At 40.8% G+C, this 17,048-nt stretch overlaps 1 protein-coding gene and 2 pseudogenes across 13 annotated transcripts in view; 1 reads left to right on the top strand and 2 right to left on the bottom strand.

Annotated features, from left to right (window-relative positions):
* LOC102253532 overlaps nt 1-3,539 on the top strand; it is a 4,345-nt pseudogene extending 806 nt beyond the window's left edge.
* GTF2I (general transcription factor IIi) overlaps nt 1-17,048 on the bottom strand; it is a 118,397-nt gene that overhangs the window by 52,435 nt on the left and 48,914 nt on the right. For all 13 annotated transcript variants that reach the window (XM_005877219.2, XM_005877220.2, XM_005877226.2 and 10 more), the window contains one exon: nt 11,504-11,581. In XM_005877219.2, coding sequence (XP_005877281.2) covers nt 11,504-11,581 — 78 coding nt within the window. The remainder of the gene's footprint in view (nt 1-11,503; nt 11,582-17,048) is intronic.
* Nucleotides 6,653-8,898, bottom strand: LOC102249764 (annotated as a pseudogene).

Genomic DNA, 17,048 nt, shown 5'->3' with positions numbered 1-17,048 from the left:
TTCGGCTGATTCTGCTTTTTGAGTGTGTCCCTTATGGGTGTGAGGAGTTGAAATCTGCAGTTTGTTGGGTTAAGCTGCAAAAGCACAGGTGGTTTTGTGCCACTGGCACAGCTTGGGCGGTGATGTAAATTGAGTAGGACGGGGCCTCAGGGAGTCACCAGGGTGGAGCAAACAGGAATGGCGTCTCGGAGACTCCTTGCCTCTCCGTGTCCCTGAGTGCCGGCGAGCAGCTCCGCGAGAAAGCCGCCCTTGCTTTCCGACCCGCTGCAAGGCCGTCCCACCTCTCCCGTAGGGGTCTGGGACCTCAGAATCCCGCCCCAAACAAGCTCAGTGGATTCGAGAGTTTGTAACCCCTTTCGATTGAAAAAAACCGCGCATCCAGTTGCAGCCCGCCTGGTGCGTGACTCTGTTCCTCTATTCTTGGCGCCTCTGCATATCCTACTCAGTCTCAATGCTCTTCTTTCTTTCCTTCCAGTTGTAGAACTTCCACTGGGCCAGCTTTCCCATGGTTCTGAATGATAGCTGTTTTGTCTTATAGTTGGTATTTTCAATGTTGTTGTGGGAGGCAGCACGCACAGGTCTGTACCTTACGCTGCCATCTTGGTTCTTCCCAAAGTATAGTTCTTAGGATTTCCATTATACAGAATTCCTATTTTAAATAACCTGTTTATTACTGAGTCCTAAATTACATTATGCTCAGGGAATTTCTAAAGGCTATCTGTGAGCAAGTATAAAGTCAATTTTTGTGAAAGATCCATGCTTTGTAAATAAACACTTATTTGCTAGAGTTCTAGATATACATTAATTAGCTCATGTTTTTAAATTGTACAGTTCAAGTATTCTATTTATCATTTATAAGTAACTCAATAACTAGAGATCTGTAAATATATCCTAATTCTGTCAATTCTTTATTTCTATTTTTATTATGATGCTACATTGTTAGATATATAAAATTAATGATGACTTTATCAACTTAGTGACTTATCCTATCTAGAGGCCCGGTGCACGAAATTCCTGCTCGGGTAGGGTCCCTAGGCCTGGCCGACCATCAGGGCCGATCTGTGGGGTGACTGGCGTGGTGATGGGGGGCGGGGGAGGGAGAGGAGGGCACCGCTGGCACCCACCTTGGCTGGCTTGGCACTGCCTGCTCACTGGCCCCGCCCCCCGCCTCCCACTGGTCACCTCCCTCTGCAGGGCAACCGGCAGGGCAATCAGGGTGCCCCCACTGGCCCTGCCTTGGCTGGCCTGGGGCCTGAGGCTGGGGACAGCTCCTGCACTGAGGGTCTGCTCTCTGGTGATCAGTGTGCATCATAGCAACCTGGTTTAGCTGGTTGTTCTGCTGTTCAGTCAATTTGCATATTAGGCTTTTATTATGTAGAATAAAAGGCTAATATGCAAATTGTCCCCTCGAAGGGGAGTTCGATCTGGGGATGGGGTTGGCCAACCAACGGCTAGTGGCCCCCCACCCATCTGGCCAATTGGGGCTGGCCACAGGACCCCTATGGGTGCACGTGCACCAAGCCTCTATCTACTATATATATTCTGTAGTCTTACTCTTTATACCTGTTACTTTTTCTTTTCGATTTCCTTTAGCATACTGACATAGATCATTAAAATTTCTAATTATCTATGATGTTTCATTTTAGCTATAAAGGTGGGTTTTTAACAAATGTTTTCATTGATTTTTTTTTTTAAGAGAGAAAGGAAGGGAGAGGGAGAGACAAAAACATCGATGTGAGAGTGGCTGCCTCCTGCACACTCCCAACTGGGGATTGAGCCTGACCTGGAATGGAACCACCCAACCAACAGAGCCACAGGGCCAGGGCTTACTCCATATCTTTTACCGGCATACATTTGGAATTTGATCCTCACGCTCAAAATGCTAGTAGTGTCTACCAGGCACTGTGAAAATCGAGTGTTACCAACAGTCACATCTGAGGACCACTACCTTAGAAGAAGACTGACATGGGAATACCGAAAGTTTTGGAGGAAAACATAAATGTCCTTATGTAGAAGAATGAACATATGACCACACAATATAACCACCACAATAAGAATATTAAATCTACATGTGACAAAATACATATACCTTGGAAACATATATTGAAGGACTGATACATAAGAACATATACAGGCCGAAACCAGTTTTAAGTAGAGAAGCCGTACCTGTGCGGGCGCTGAGGGGGCCAGGCCCAGCCTCGGGCATGTTGCTGGGTAACGGGCCTGCTCCCCACCGCGGTGTACCCCGAGAGTCGGCCTTTGCGGGGGAGGCGACAGTGTTTTGGAGGAAACCGGAAGCCCGTGCTGACCCCTGGCAACCCGTTTGAAACACTGGGGAGCTGGGGAATCCAAACTCAGAGGCCCTACGTAGCCTGACAGGCTTACAGGCGCTCTATTAGATGAAGGAACAAGTTCTGTGGGACGACAACAAGTAAATAAGGCCTATATGCATATCAAGAGGTTTGCACCGATAGAGCTAATTTAAAGAGCAAATTGGATAGAATGAACCAACTCTGAAGAAAGTATTGAATGAACAGCTGCAGTCTAAAGAAGTAGAACTCCTCCAGCTAAGAACAGAGGTGGAAACTCAGCAGGTGATAAGGAATTTAAATCCACCTTCATCAAACTGGGAGGTGGAAAAGTTGAGTTGTGACCTGAAGATCCATGACTTGGAACAAGAACTAGAACCGATGAAGAAAGAATTTAACAATCTCAGAATAGAGCTACAAAAAGCCAAACAAAAGCATCCATCTCAGGAAGACAATCTGCAGAGCAGAGCTCTCCAAAGACTAAGCATTTCAAATGATGATATGCAAAATGTATACTGGGAGCTGAAGAGAGAAATGTCTAATTTACATCTGGGGACTCAAGTACAAGTTGAACTACTGAGAAAACTGAAAACCCCAACTGCGATCAAGAAAGCCTGCATTCCTGTGGGAAAGACAGCACAAAACCACCTGATGAATTTCACTGCAACATACAAAAGACACCCCCTCTCTCACCAAATGGTAAAACTCTTTGTCGTAAAGATTTTATCAGAGAAAGCAATTCTGCAATCATGGACAGATAACGAGAGACCCATTCCTCATGACTATTCAAACTTTCAGGAACACTACTCGTATGACAGAAATTCTCTGGAAGATAATTCTTGTGTATTCCCAAGCCCTCCTAAATCAAGTGAAACAGCATTTAGGAAGACTAAAAATAAAACTTTATCTTTACCCATCCTGCCACCCCCCCATAACTTGGATCAACGTAATCAAAACTGCCTTTATAAGAATTAATTCTGAAGAGATCTGTGACTTGGTCAGAGGTTGCTGTCCTCCCGCAAAGATACTCTTGAGAAACTATTTAATAAACTGAAAGCAGGTTTTGATTAAACTTTTGCAAAGTTCTTCAATGTACACATTTGCACATACTGTACTGTATTATATAGTTGATTTCCCAGTATACGAGAGCAACCCTCCAGTTTCACATTCTGGCTAAGAATCAGATATATACTACTAATAAATTAATAAACTTGAGGTGTTTCAAAAAGAAAAGAAAACATATACACAACAACATATATAGTATGATACCATTTGTATCAAGCTTAAAAACAGAAAATATTATACATATAATGGATATAGATAGATACTTCTCTGGGGATATATACACAGTAAAAGTATAAAATCATTATGAGGAAGGACGACCATCATTTCAAGACAATGGCTAACTCAGGAGGAACAGGGGAGAAAGTGGGAATCCGGGAGAGCTCAAAGAAGGGTGTCAATTACATTTTTGCCATGTTATGTCATGTGGGAATGGGGACAAGAAAATATTAAGGTTCAGTAAACCTGAGCAGATGTACATTTTGCTTGTAGATTTTAGACATTTCATTTTAAAAAGCATTTTAGAAATTATAATACAGCCATGCAAATAAATGAAGTATACCCAATAATATGTCTCACAAATTGTCTTACAAAAGAAGCCTAAAACAAAGAGTACATGCTGAAGGATTCTATTTATATGAAATACAAAACAGAAAAACTAATCTAGGCTGTTACAAGTCAGGACAAGGGTTGGTTGCCAGGAAAGTAGTCCAAGGGAAAGAACTTCTAAGATACACTTAAGAGGCATAAAGCACAAGTGACAAATCTGAAAGGAGAAACAGATAAACCCACAGAGACCATTTGACATTTTAATACTCTTGCAATTTATAGAACAAGTAGACAGAAATATCAGTAAGGATACAGCAGATCCGTACCACTGTATCAACCAACCTTAACAAAGTTAAAATAACCAAAATTATACAAAGAATGTTCTCTAAACACAATGGAAATAAACTAAAAATTGGTAACAGAACCATATCTGAAAAGTCCACAAGTATAGGGAAATTAAAACTACACACTTCTTTATAAATCACAGAACAAAGAGGAAATCACAAGAGAAAGTAGAAAATATTTTGAATTGAATGAAAATACAAATCAAAGTTTATGGGATAGTGCAAAAGTAATGCTTAAGAGTGAAGTTTATGGCATTAAATGCTTGTATTAGAAAAAAAATCTCAAATCAATGATTTAAGCTTCTATCTTAAGAAATAAAATAAAAACAGATAAAATTAGGGCAAGCAGGAAAAAAAAGAAACATAAGAACAAAAATCACAAAGTAAAAGCTGGGTCATTGAGGAAAAAAATTGTTTGAGAAAACTATAGAGCTGGACCAATGTCTCTAGAGATAGTTTTAATTGTCACAACTAGAAACTGCTACTGATACCTGGTGGTTAGAGATCACGGAGGCTACTAAACATCCTATGATACATAGCATACAACACATATCCACAACAATGAACTGTTTGATCTAAATATCAATATTGCCAAGCTTGACAAAACATGAGCTAGGCCTACCAAGGGAAAAAAAAAAAGACACAAATTACAAAATTGGAAATGGGAGATCAGTGATAAACTTTACAAACATTAAAATAAAAAAGAAAACAAGACAAAGTAGACAAGTTCCTTAAAAGATACAATTTGTCAAATCAATCAAGAAGTTATAAACAGTCCTAAATCGATTAAAAGAAATTTAAAAATAACCAAGTAGGGTTTATTATCCCAGGGATACCTAGATGATTCAACATTTGAAAATTAATATCAATTACCATTTGAATATTCTAAACAAGAAAAATTATTTAATCACCTCAGATACAATAAAGGACATTTACAAATACCCAGCATAAAAATTCTTCACAAACTGACACAGAGAACTTCCTGAAGCTGATGAAGAGCATCAACAAAAAACCCATAGCTATTATACTGAAAGATTTCCTTATAAAACTGTGAACAAGGTAGGGATGTCTGCTCTCACTACTCCAATTCACCATAACACTAGATGATCGAGCCAGTACAATTAATATAAAAAAAAAAAGAAAAGGAAAAATAACAATATCTACTAAGAAAACCCCTAAGATTTTACAAAAAGTTGCTAGAATAATAAGTGAGGTTTAACTAGGTCACAAGATACAAGGTTAGCACATAAAAAAACCTATTGTAATTCTATATATTAGCAATAAACAGTTGGAAGCTGAAATGTAAAAGAACAGTACCACTTAAGGCAACACAATAAACATTAACTACTTATATATAAATCTAACAAAGTATGTACAAGATCTCTATACTGAAAATAATGCAATGATAATGGGAATCAAGGAAGAGCTAAAATGACGATATATATGCCATGCTCATTAATTAGAGTCTATATTAACACACTGAGGATGGATCATGAGAATTCTTGTGTTTTCATATTACACAGTGTTTTACAAAGTATCATACTTTAAAAAGATATTAGTTGTAAGAACATGTAATAAATAACTATAAATGCAATGGGTATTTAATTTTAAGGCATGCCTTTAATATTTATGCAAAACTTTTTTTTTTATACTCGTTCAATAGAAACTTATCTGGCCACTGGGTAAAGCTAGCAATAAAACTACTAGTCCGCATTAAGATATTCAAGCCAAGTTTGTCTATAGATTCAGCAAAATCGTCATTAAGATCCCCAAAGGACTTTTTAACAAATCAACAAGCTGATTTTTAAAATTCATATGAAAAGGAGCTAAAATAGGCAAAATAATTTTTAAAAAGAACAAATTTGAAGGACTCTCACAGTCTAACTTCAAGACTTACTATAAGTTACAGTACTCAATGTAATTTTTGCAAAAGGACAGACACAGAGATCAATGTAAGAGAACATACTCAAGAAACAGAGAGATGTAAAGGTAATGCATTGGAAAAGGGACAATTTTTTCAACAGATGATACTGGAAAACCTGAACATCCATAGGCATTAAGTGTCAGCTCAGTATCTTGAACACTATACAAACCCAGGTCTAACTAATCACAGACCTAAGTGTAAAGCTATAAAAACATTTATGAAATATGGAAGAAAATCTCTGTGACGTTGGGTCAGGCCAAGATTTCTTAGCTATGATACTTAAGCACAATCCATACAAGGGGAAGAACATACATTAAAAATTTTTTAAACATATTTTTATTAATTTCAGAGAGGAAGGGAGAGGGATAGAAACATCAATGATGAGAGAATATCATCAATCAGCTGCCTCCTCCCACTGGGAATTGAGCCTGCAACCTGGGCATGTGCCCTGGCTGGGAATCGAACTGTGATTTCTTGGTTCATAGGTCAATGCTCAACCACTGAGCCATGGCAGCCAGGCAGAAAATACATACATTTGACTTCAAATTAAACTATTTGCAAATCACACCACAAAGGACTTTTACTCAGAATATACAAAGAATTGTCAATTCAATTATTGGAAAAAAGATGCAAACTGTATCTCAGCTTGCTAGGTAAAAAACTAGTTGTCAAGCTCTCATCTTCTTCAATTGCACTTAAGATATCATTTCATATAATCTTTTACCCTCTCAAAATATCTGATTTCCAACCCTTTCCTCCTCTCCCCCTTCACTTGCTTTAATAGCTCTAAGCACCGAAGAGCAGGGGCTTGGGTTTCACTGGCTCTGCTTTAAAATCATCATGGCTTTCTGTTCCATAAGAGGGGAGGGGACCGCAGAGGGCCCAGCCCAGGGGGGTGACTTTGGTTAAGTCCCTGGTCTTGCTGCATAGACGAGGCTGGAGTACGAGAAGACACGGAGGCACAGCTGCGAGGTTCCTGGCTGGTCCGACCCAAACCGGACAGTGTGCTACCTCGTTCCACCACCAGGAGGCGACTGTTCCATCTGGCTTTTCTTCCTTTGGGGTTGCTGCTGCAGATGGAGGCGCACTTCGTGGGCGGTCTCCCCGGGCACCACCATAGCACCGAACGAGCTGGGCTCGACCTTCTGTGCCTCCTGGATAAGGCGGTGCCTGGGATAGCCGCGGTGCGGGAAAGCCACGTCACCGCTGGTCAGCAGCCCGAAGGGGCAGAAATCATTGGCGAGGCGCTCAAAGTGCACATCTTGGGTCCGCTCGCACAGGTAGTCGCTGAGCACCTTGTGCTTGCACCATGTTGGTGGGGCACCTCGTGCAGCTGTGCGTGTGGAAGGGCCACAGCGCCAGCAGCCCCATGCATCGGGCCCCGACGGGTTGCTGAGGATGAGGCGGAACACACCCAGAGCGCTCTCCACGCCGAAGGTGTTGGCATCTGAGATGAGAATCACCTCGAAGCAGGCTCCCTACTGGGCCACAAACTGCAGCATGTCGCCCATGCCCAGGGAACGGGGGAGGGCTCAATAGACGGCACGCAGGTCCCGCAGTTGCACGCCCTGCTCACCCAGGTACTTGAAGACCCGCTGCATGTACTCATAGACGCCCTCGCGGTAGGTGGCGCACAAGCCCTCCAGCAGCCTCTGGACCGGCGCTGCGCGCACTATCAAGTCACCGCTGTTTTTGTCCACGATAGTCTCGTCAAAATCGAAGGTCAGGAGGAAGCGCGCAGCGTGCCCCGCACCGCCATCCCGCCGTCCAATTCCCCGGAAGGACCGTGTCAGCGGGTGGAGTTTGTGCCAGAGTCCGAAGCAAGCGAGCAGCAGAAGCAATGGAGCTTGGGGAGGTAGGAGCCTCCCACGCCAGACCCCGACATACCCTAGACGGGCATCAGAGGCCAGCAACGGAAAACACCCAGTCATGGTTGGTACACCACCCCGAGCACTACCTGTAGGGACTGTTGGTCTCCAGCCCTCATCCAGAGCTCCTGTAGGGCAGTTTTGTGCAGAATGATCAATCATTCTGTGTCGTCCAAAAGAGTTCCTCAAATAAAAGGGGCACAGGATTCTCTGAGCTTCTCCAGCAGGGTGCAGAGCGGCGGCTGCAGAAGTCTGTCCCGGCTGAGTCTGAAGTGCAGAGTGGAGAGAGGGGCTCGCGGAGGTATTCGGGCGCAGGATGAAGCCTGGGTGCTTACGGGAATTGGAGGGGACGCGGTATCTTACCCTCCCTCGGATTTCGGGGCTCCGGCTCATGAGTGCCTCCGGTCTGGAGGGGCCGTGGATGATGTGCGTCTGGGCCGTCCCCTCCACCTGCCTTCCATCCCCTTGCCCGGGCCACCACGCGTCCCCTTTACATGCCCGGGAGCCAGAGCTGGAGGCGCTGGCTCTGCAGCTGCTGCAGCGCCCGAGTCCCCGCAGTCTGCGCACGTCACAAGCGGCTGTCCCTGACTTCCAACTCTTAACTATTCAGTCATCATCACTCCCAATTTCAAAAGGGGCCAGAAAAAAGCTTCTATAATCATGGATGACATAATGGAAATATTAAAAAGGCAGTAACGCCCAGCCAGAGTGGCTCAGTGGTTGAGCGATGAGGATTCCCGGTCAAAACATATATCCGGGTTGCGGGGTTGATTCCCAGTATGGGGCATGTGGGAGGCGGCCAATCAATGATTCTCTCTCATTGATGTTTCTATCTCTCTTTCCCTCTCCCTTCCTCTCTGAAATCAATTTTTTTAAAAATATATTTTATTGATTTTTTACAGAGAGGAAGGGGGAGAGATAGAGAGTTAGAAACATCGATGAGAGAGAAACATCGATCAACTGCCTCCTGCACACTGCCCACTGGGGATGTGCCCACAACCAAGGTACATGCCCTTGACCGGAATCGAACCCGGGACCCGTGAGTCCGCAGGCCGATGCTCTATCCACTGAGCCAAACCAGTTAGGGCAAAATCAATTTTTTTTTTAAATGGCAATATCAAAAACAAAAATAAACCTATTTTAAAAATTAATCATAATCTGTGTAAAAAAAAGTGAATATTAAACGATATTAAATGTATGCAAATGTTATTAGGGTACCAACAACTGCTTAAAGGCTAAATATTTTCCAAAATTTTAACTTTTTAATTAAAAATCCTCAAAATTATCTCAACCTTTCAACTATGCAATTCCAAATGTCACATAAAATGTTCAAAACTGACAGATAAAATTCACTATGAAATGGTTTAATATATATATCAGTTATTCATTCACATGATTACAAACCAGAATAAATTTATTCATAATATTTTTATGTTACAGAACTGATAAAGGCTTATCTTCTTTTTTTTTTTAAATATAGTTTTATTGATTTTAGAGGGGAAGGAGGAAGGAGAGAGAGATAGAAACATCCATGATGAGAGAGAATCATGGATCGGCTGCCTCCTGCAAGTCCCCCACTGGGGATCGAGCCCACAACCTGGGCATGTGCCCTTGACCAGAATCAACCCTGGGACCTTTCAGTTCGCAGGCCGATGCTCTATCCATTCAGCCAAACTGGCTAGGGCAAGGCTTATCTTCTTAAATGAACTAAACCTATTAAGCAAATGCATATTAAAAACAAAATGAGGTTTCATAAGACACTCACTAAAATGGCTAAAAAGAACAAGACTGACTGTATAAGTGTTGACAAAGATGTGGAGCAACTAGAACTCCCATACACTGGGGAAGGAAATGTTAATACTATATGCTCTTTGTAAAGTAGTTTGGCAATTTCTTAAAAAGTTGAATACCTACCATATGTCCCAGCTATTCCATTTTTAGCAATCTACTTAAGAGAAATGAAGACATATTCCACACAAAAATTTACACACAAAAATCAATAGCAGCTTTATTTTTTAATAGCCCCAAACTGGAAATCAACCAAATGTCAATAAATAGAAAGGGATAAACAAATAGAAAGGGATAAACAAATTGCCGTATAGCCACACAATGGAATAACACTCAATAATAAAATGGAATTAGCTAGTGATATATGCAACATCATGGATGAATTTCAAAACAATTATGTGGGATGAAGGAATTCACAGCACCCTACCCCAAGAAATAGTACATACTTGATGATGATTCCATTTATATAAATTTCTTAAAAATGGAAACTAATTTAAAGTAATAGAAAACAGAGCAATGATTGGTTAGAGAGAGCAGTGAATGACAATGAGACACAAGGAAACTTGGAGGTTAGGGACATTTCATTATCTTGATTGCAGTGAAGATAGCATGATAAGCATATATAAAAAAACTAATCAGATTTCACTCTTTAAATGTTTTGATGTACCTTATGCATCTATAAAAATGAAACTTATTATTAAATCTAGAAAATATTCTTCTAAACTAAAATCCATTGATGCATAAAAGAGAACTCCATTGTGAAATTATAAGCTTTAATTCCTTCCTCATACTCGAGCAAAAGGTAACAAAACAAAAAACAGCTAAAATTTGTCTTACCTTTTATAGATTTCTAAGATAATGATAGTTATTTTTATTGCACAAATAGAACTATTAAAGTTTCAGAAGACCATTTATGCCTTAAATAATGTTAGAAACTGGAGTTGAATTCTAAATTGTGCCACTTTTGTTCTTTTAAGAATATTAGCCCTGGCCAGTGTGCTCAATGGTTAGAGCATCGGCCAGTGCACCAAGGGTTGCAGGTTGGCTCCTTGCTCCTAGTCCAGGCATGTGTTGGAGGCAACCAGTCAATGTGTCTCTCTCACATAGATGTTTCTCTCTCTCTCTCCCCACTTTCCTCCCTCCCTTCCACTCTCTCTGAAAAGCAATAAGAAAAAATATCCTCGCCCTAACCGGTTTGGCTCAGTGGACAGAGCGTCAGCCTGCGGACTCAAGGGCCCCAGGTTCGATTCCGGTCAAGGGCATGTACCTTGGTTGTGGGCACATCCCCAGTAGGGGGTGTGCAGAAGGCAGTTGATCGATGTTTCTCTCTCATCGATGTTCCTAACTCTCTATCCCTCTCCCTTCCTCTCTGTAAAAAATCAATAAAATATTAAAAAATATCCTCAGGTGAGGATTAACAACAACAACAACAACTATATATATATAAATTTAATGGCTACTTTACATTTCCTCTGTAATTGTTTAAGTTTATTATATTGCCCTGTTTTTAAAATCTGTTTTATTCTAGTGCTAAATTACAAGTATACAGGCCAATCAAGGAACAATAAATAAAAAGCATTTCAAGAACTCAGGCAACTGATAAATTTTAATTTTCACCACTAGTAACTTTTAGAAAGAAAAACTATTAGATAGTATTACCTTGAATGTTATATTGATAGTAATCGGGATCTTCTGATTCTTCCTTTACTGTCACAGCTGCCATTTCCAAAGAAATACCTGTAAAAGCAAATAAAATTACACAATTATACTTCAGGGTACTCAGCTAAATGGTGCAGGGAAATCTATTCTGCCCTCCCAATAATGCGTATAACACATATATAATTTAAAGACTTTGAAAGGACAAAAGTATGCTAGGTAGCAGGGGAGGCGGGGGAGAGGTATGAATCACCTAAAACCCAACCAACCTAGACAAAGTTTTAGCCACTATTAATATTCTGGGATTATTTACTGCCAGATTTTTTCTCTGACAGTGCTTACCTTTGGATTTAAAGAACATTAATCACACTCTATATTCATTCACTATTAAAAATACTTTGCCAGCCACTGGAAATTACTCATAAACATTAGTTTTAAAAACTCAATGTTTCAAAGTAAAGATGGCATAATTTTTACCCATATTATAATGAGATACACTAATGTTTTTTTCCTCCTAAAAAATCCCTTTGTTAAGAGGTACAAAGCACACTTTTCTGCATAATCCTTTGCCCACAATCAGGACAGATAATTTGAAGTGGACCTTTGTAGCCAGTTGTAAACGAGTGCATAGTATACAATTCCACGCATAAAAAGGTCAGAATTAGAGAAAAGAAATCTTTGTGATTAAAACTCAAGTAATGTCAATTATACCTCAATAAAGCTGAAGAAAAAATAAACTAAAATGCACAAAACTCTGGCTAAAAAAATACTCGAGCAAGTGGCTGACTTTGGGAAAAGAGTAATGACAGGGGGAAGGAGAGGGACTTCTTGGGGTGTTATTAATGTTCAGTATGGTCATGGGAGTGTTAGATTACAGAGGTGTATTTACTTTTTATTTAAACTTTATATTTCAATTTAAAGTTTTTTTGTGTTTTTTTTTAAATATATTTTATTGATTTTTTACAGAGAGGAAGGGAGATTGATAGAGTTAGAAACATCGATGAGAGAAAACATCGATCAGCTGCCTCCTGCACACCCGCTACTGGGGATGTGCCTGCAACCAAGGTACATGCCCTTGATCGGAATCAAACCTGGGACCCTTCAGTCCGTAGGCCGACGATCTAACCACTGAGCAAAACTGGTTAGGGCCAATTTAAAGTTTTAAGAAAGAAAAGGATTCTTAACAAATTCCTTAATAAGTTCTTATTAAGGATGCATTCCTCATATATAAGGTAAGGCAAAAGTTTAGAGTTGTTCGTATGAAAAATAATACAATAATAATAAATAACACAAGAATAAACTATTTCAAGTACTCACAATTGTAAACCTACTTTTGCCCTGCCATGTGCTGTTCAAAAATAGGGTAAACAAGGTAAAGAAAATAAGAAGTACAAAGTGGGCCTGGCCGGTGTAGCTCAGGGATTGAGCATCAACTTATGAACCAGGAGGTGACAGTTCAATTCCTGGTCAGGGCACATGCCGGGATATGGGCTTGATCCCCAGTGTGGGGTTTGCAGGAGGCAGCCAATCAATGATTCTCTCTCATCATTGATATTTCTATCTCTTTCTCCCCGCTTCCTTCCTCTCTGAAATCAAAAAAATATTTTTAAATATATTTTTATTGATATAAAATCAATAAAAATATTGATTTTATATTTTATAAAATCACCAGGGAGTGGTGCAGAACAAAGGAAGGCCCCAGCCAGCAGCCGGCAGCTGGGGGAAGGCAGGCCCCAGCCGGCAGCCAGAAGGCCCCGATTGGCCCTGATCACCGGCCAGGCCTAGGGACCCTACCCATGCAAGAATTTCGTGCACCGGGTCTCTAGTATTGTAATAATTAGGTCTGCTGTCAGGAGGGTTCTAGACCTATTTATGGGAAGGATCACTTCATGAGGTATGTAAATGTCTAACCACTATGCAATACACCTGAACTAATATAATGTTGAGTGTCAATTGTAATTGAAAAAAAATGTTTAATAAAAACAAATAAGTATCCCTTGCTAAGCAGTCTAACAGGGCTAGACTACAGGAGCTTTCAAGAAAGAAAGATTTCATCATATGATTGCATATGCGGGAGTAGATAATACTCTCAAACAGCTTTAAGAAATGAACAAGGAAAGATTAAAAATGGCGGCAGAGTAAGTGGATATGGCACGGACACGCTCCCAGGACCAAACTGGAATTACAAGTAAAATACAGAAAAAGTTCCTAAATAATCAACAAAAGACTCTCTGGAGAGAACACTGACAACCAAGATGGGAAGTGGACACCGCATAGAGATTGGATGGGTGAAAGTACGCGAGGGCTGACCGGGTGCCCGCAGAGGGCAGCTGATGTTCCAGAGAGATCACTGTGGGGGGTTGCCACTGAGAACTCTGGGATCTAATTGCCAAGCTAAGCCCCCCAGCAGAGGCACCAGAACTGAGAAGGGTACCCACATAACATACGGCTGGGAAAAGCAGTGGGGTTGCTGTCTGACAGGGAGAGATGGCTGGAAGGCACCCTCTTAAAGTGCCAGGACACAAAATTCCCTGTGAAGCCACTCACCTTGTGCTCCGGCAGAGGGAGGGCAGAGTGTACTGGAGTTGTGTGAGCAGAAGCCAGGATTGGGGGCTCTGGGGTAAGAGCTCAGAATGCAGACACCCTGGTTTCTTGTGCAGAGGTCATCTTTCTCACACAGACATTTGCTACACAGGTGGCTTTGCCTGGGGTGAAGACCATTGACCCACCATACTGGAAAACACCTTGCTCCACAGTAAAAAAAGTTTCTGAGGCCCAATAAGAGACTGAGAATAACAATTAGCGTCCAGGCAGAAGCAACTGCCCCACCCGACATAAATAAGACAGCCCTTGTACCCAAGGACATGCCATTTTAGAATAATTTGACCTTGCTTGGCATATTGTCTCCAGATTTTGCCCTTATCCAGAATCCTTCAATAGATCCTTGATTGAGTCTCCTCTGGCTTGGAAAGTGAGAAGGAATATCTTTACTAAATGTGGCTTTATTCACTTGTTGACTCAGTGGAGGAAAACAATTGACATATGAGAGGTTTATGGCTTTAAATGGACTTGCAGGTCAAGAAGAAAGGTAGTGGGTACTGGAGAACTATTCCGAGAAGTCCGGAAAAACCAGCTTGCCAAAAGAATTAGGCTCTAGGGCAGCGGTTCTCAACTTGTGGGTCGCGACCCCTTTGGGGGTCAAACGACCCTTTCACAGCGGTCGCCTAAGACCATCGGAAAACCCATGTATAATTACATATTGTTTTTGTGATTAATCACTATGCTTTAATTATGTTCAATTTGTAACAATGAAATTGGGGGTCACCACAACATGAGGAACTGTATTAAAGGGTTGTAGCATTAGGAAGGTTGAGAACTACTTCGTAGACAGAGGTGATCTCTGGAGGTATTGAGTCTTTGCCTAATCTAATTAGAAACAGTGTTTGACACTGTCTGCACTAGAGACTGAGAGGCATAGCAGATCTACCTAATACATAGTCACAAACCCAAACAGGCAGCCAAAATGAGGAGACATAGAAACAACACCCAAATGAAAGAATAAGAGAATTCTCCAGAAGAAGAGATAAATGAAATGGAGATAAGAAATTGATCTGTGCCCTAGCTGGTTTGACTCAGTGGAAAGAGCATGACTCAGTGGACAGAGCATTGGCCTGGGGGCTGAAGGGACCTGGGTTTGATTCTGGTCAAGGGCACATGATGGGTTGCAGGTTTGAACTCCAGTAGAGGGCATGCAGGAGGCAGCCAATCAATGATTCTCTCTCATCATTGATGTTTCTATCTTTCCCTCTCCCTTCCTCTCTGAAATCAATAAAATATATTTAATAAAAAAGATTTATCTGATATAAAGTTCAGAATAATGATGGTAAAGATGCTCAACAGCATGAGAAAAGATATAGTAACTATGAAAACAAATAAAGAATGGCACAGCACAAATAAAGAACACATTGGAAGGAATACACAGATTAGGGGAAGTTGAGGATCAAATCAGTAAATTACAAGACAGCGTTGAAAAAAAATCACTCAGAGAACCAAAAAGAAAAAACAATTAAAAAACAGAAGGACATCTTAAGGGAGCTTTGGGACGTTAAACTTAACAATATTCGAATAGCAGGTGTGCCAGAAGTGGCAGAAAGAGAGAAAGAATGTGCTGAAGAAATAATGGCAGAAAGCTTCCCTAACCTGTTAAAGGAAAAAGTCACACAAGTTCAGGAGGCACAGAGAACCCCAAACAAAAAGAATCCAAACAGACCCATGCCCAGACACATCATAATTAAAATGCCAATAATTAAAGACAAAGAGAGAATCTTAAAGGCAGCAAAAGAAAAGCAAACTGTTACCTACAAAGGAGCTCCCATAAGGCTGACACCTGATTACTCATCAGAAACTGTACAGGCCAGAGGGAATGGCATGAAGTACTCAAGGTAATGGAAAGCAAGGATCTGAAACCAAGAGTACTCTATCCAACAAAGCTATCATTCAAAACAGAAGGTCAAATAAAGAGTTTCCCCCAAAAAAGGCTAAAGGTGTACATCACCACCAAATCAGCATTACAAGCAATGTTAAAGAGATTGCTGTAATGAGAAGAGAGGGAAAAACCTAGGTATACAGAACTAAAATGGCAACAAATAAGTACCGATCAATAATCATCTTAAATGTAAATGGATTAAATGCTCCAATCAAAAGACAGCATAGCTGAACAAATACAAAAACATGACCCAACTATATGCTGTCTACAAGAGTCCCACCTCAAAACAAAAGACACACACAGGATAAAAGGGAAAGGATGGAAGAAAATTTTCCATGCAAATAGATTAAAAAAAAAAAAAAGCTGGAGTAGCAATACTCATATCCAACAAACATACTTCAAAATAAAGGCCATGACAAGAGACAACAAAGGTCACTACATAATACTAAAGGGATCAATCCAACAAGAGGATATAACCCTGATAAACATATATGCACCCAACATAGGAGTACCTAAATATATATATAAAAAACTCCTAGAGGACTTTAAGGGAGAAATCGACAATACAGTCATGGTAGGATACTTTAACACCCCTCTGACTTCACTGGATAGATCTTCCAGACAAAAATTAACAAAGAAACAGTGACTCTAAAGGACACGCTGGATCAGATGAATTCAATTGACATTTATAGAACATTTCACCTCAAAGCTGCAGAATATACATTCTTTTCAAGTATGCATGGGTCATTCAAAAGATAGACCACATATTAGGACACAAAACAAATCTCTACAAGTTCAAAAAGATTGAAATCATATCAAGCATCTTCTTAGATCAGAGTGGGTTGAAATTAGAAATCAACTATAGTAAAAACACCCAAAAACATTTAAACACATGGAGGCTAAATAGCATGTTATTAAACAATGAATGGGTTACCAACGGGATCAAGAAAGAAATAGCCGAAACCGGTTTGGCTCAGTGGATAGAGCGTCGGCCTGCGGACTGAAAGGTCCCAGGTTCGATTCCGGTCAAGGGCATGTACCTTGGTTGCGGGCACATCCCCA

This window comes from Myotis brandtii, unplaced genomic scaffold, assembly GCF_000412655.1.
Source record: "Myotis brandtii unplaced genomic scaffold, ASM41265v1 scaffold510, whole genome shotgun sequence".
Taxonomy (NCBI): Eukaryota; Metazoa; Chordata; class Mammalia; order Chiroptera; family Vespertilionidae; genus Myotis; species Myotis brandtii.
Note: the sequence above shows the minus strand (reverse complement) of the source record. Positions and strands in the feature narration are given on the sequence as shown.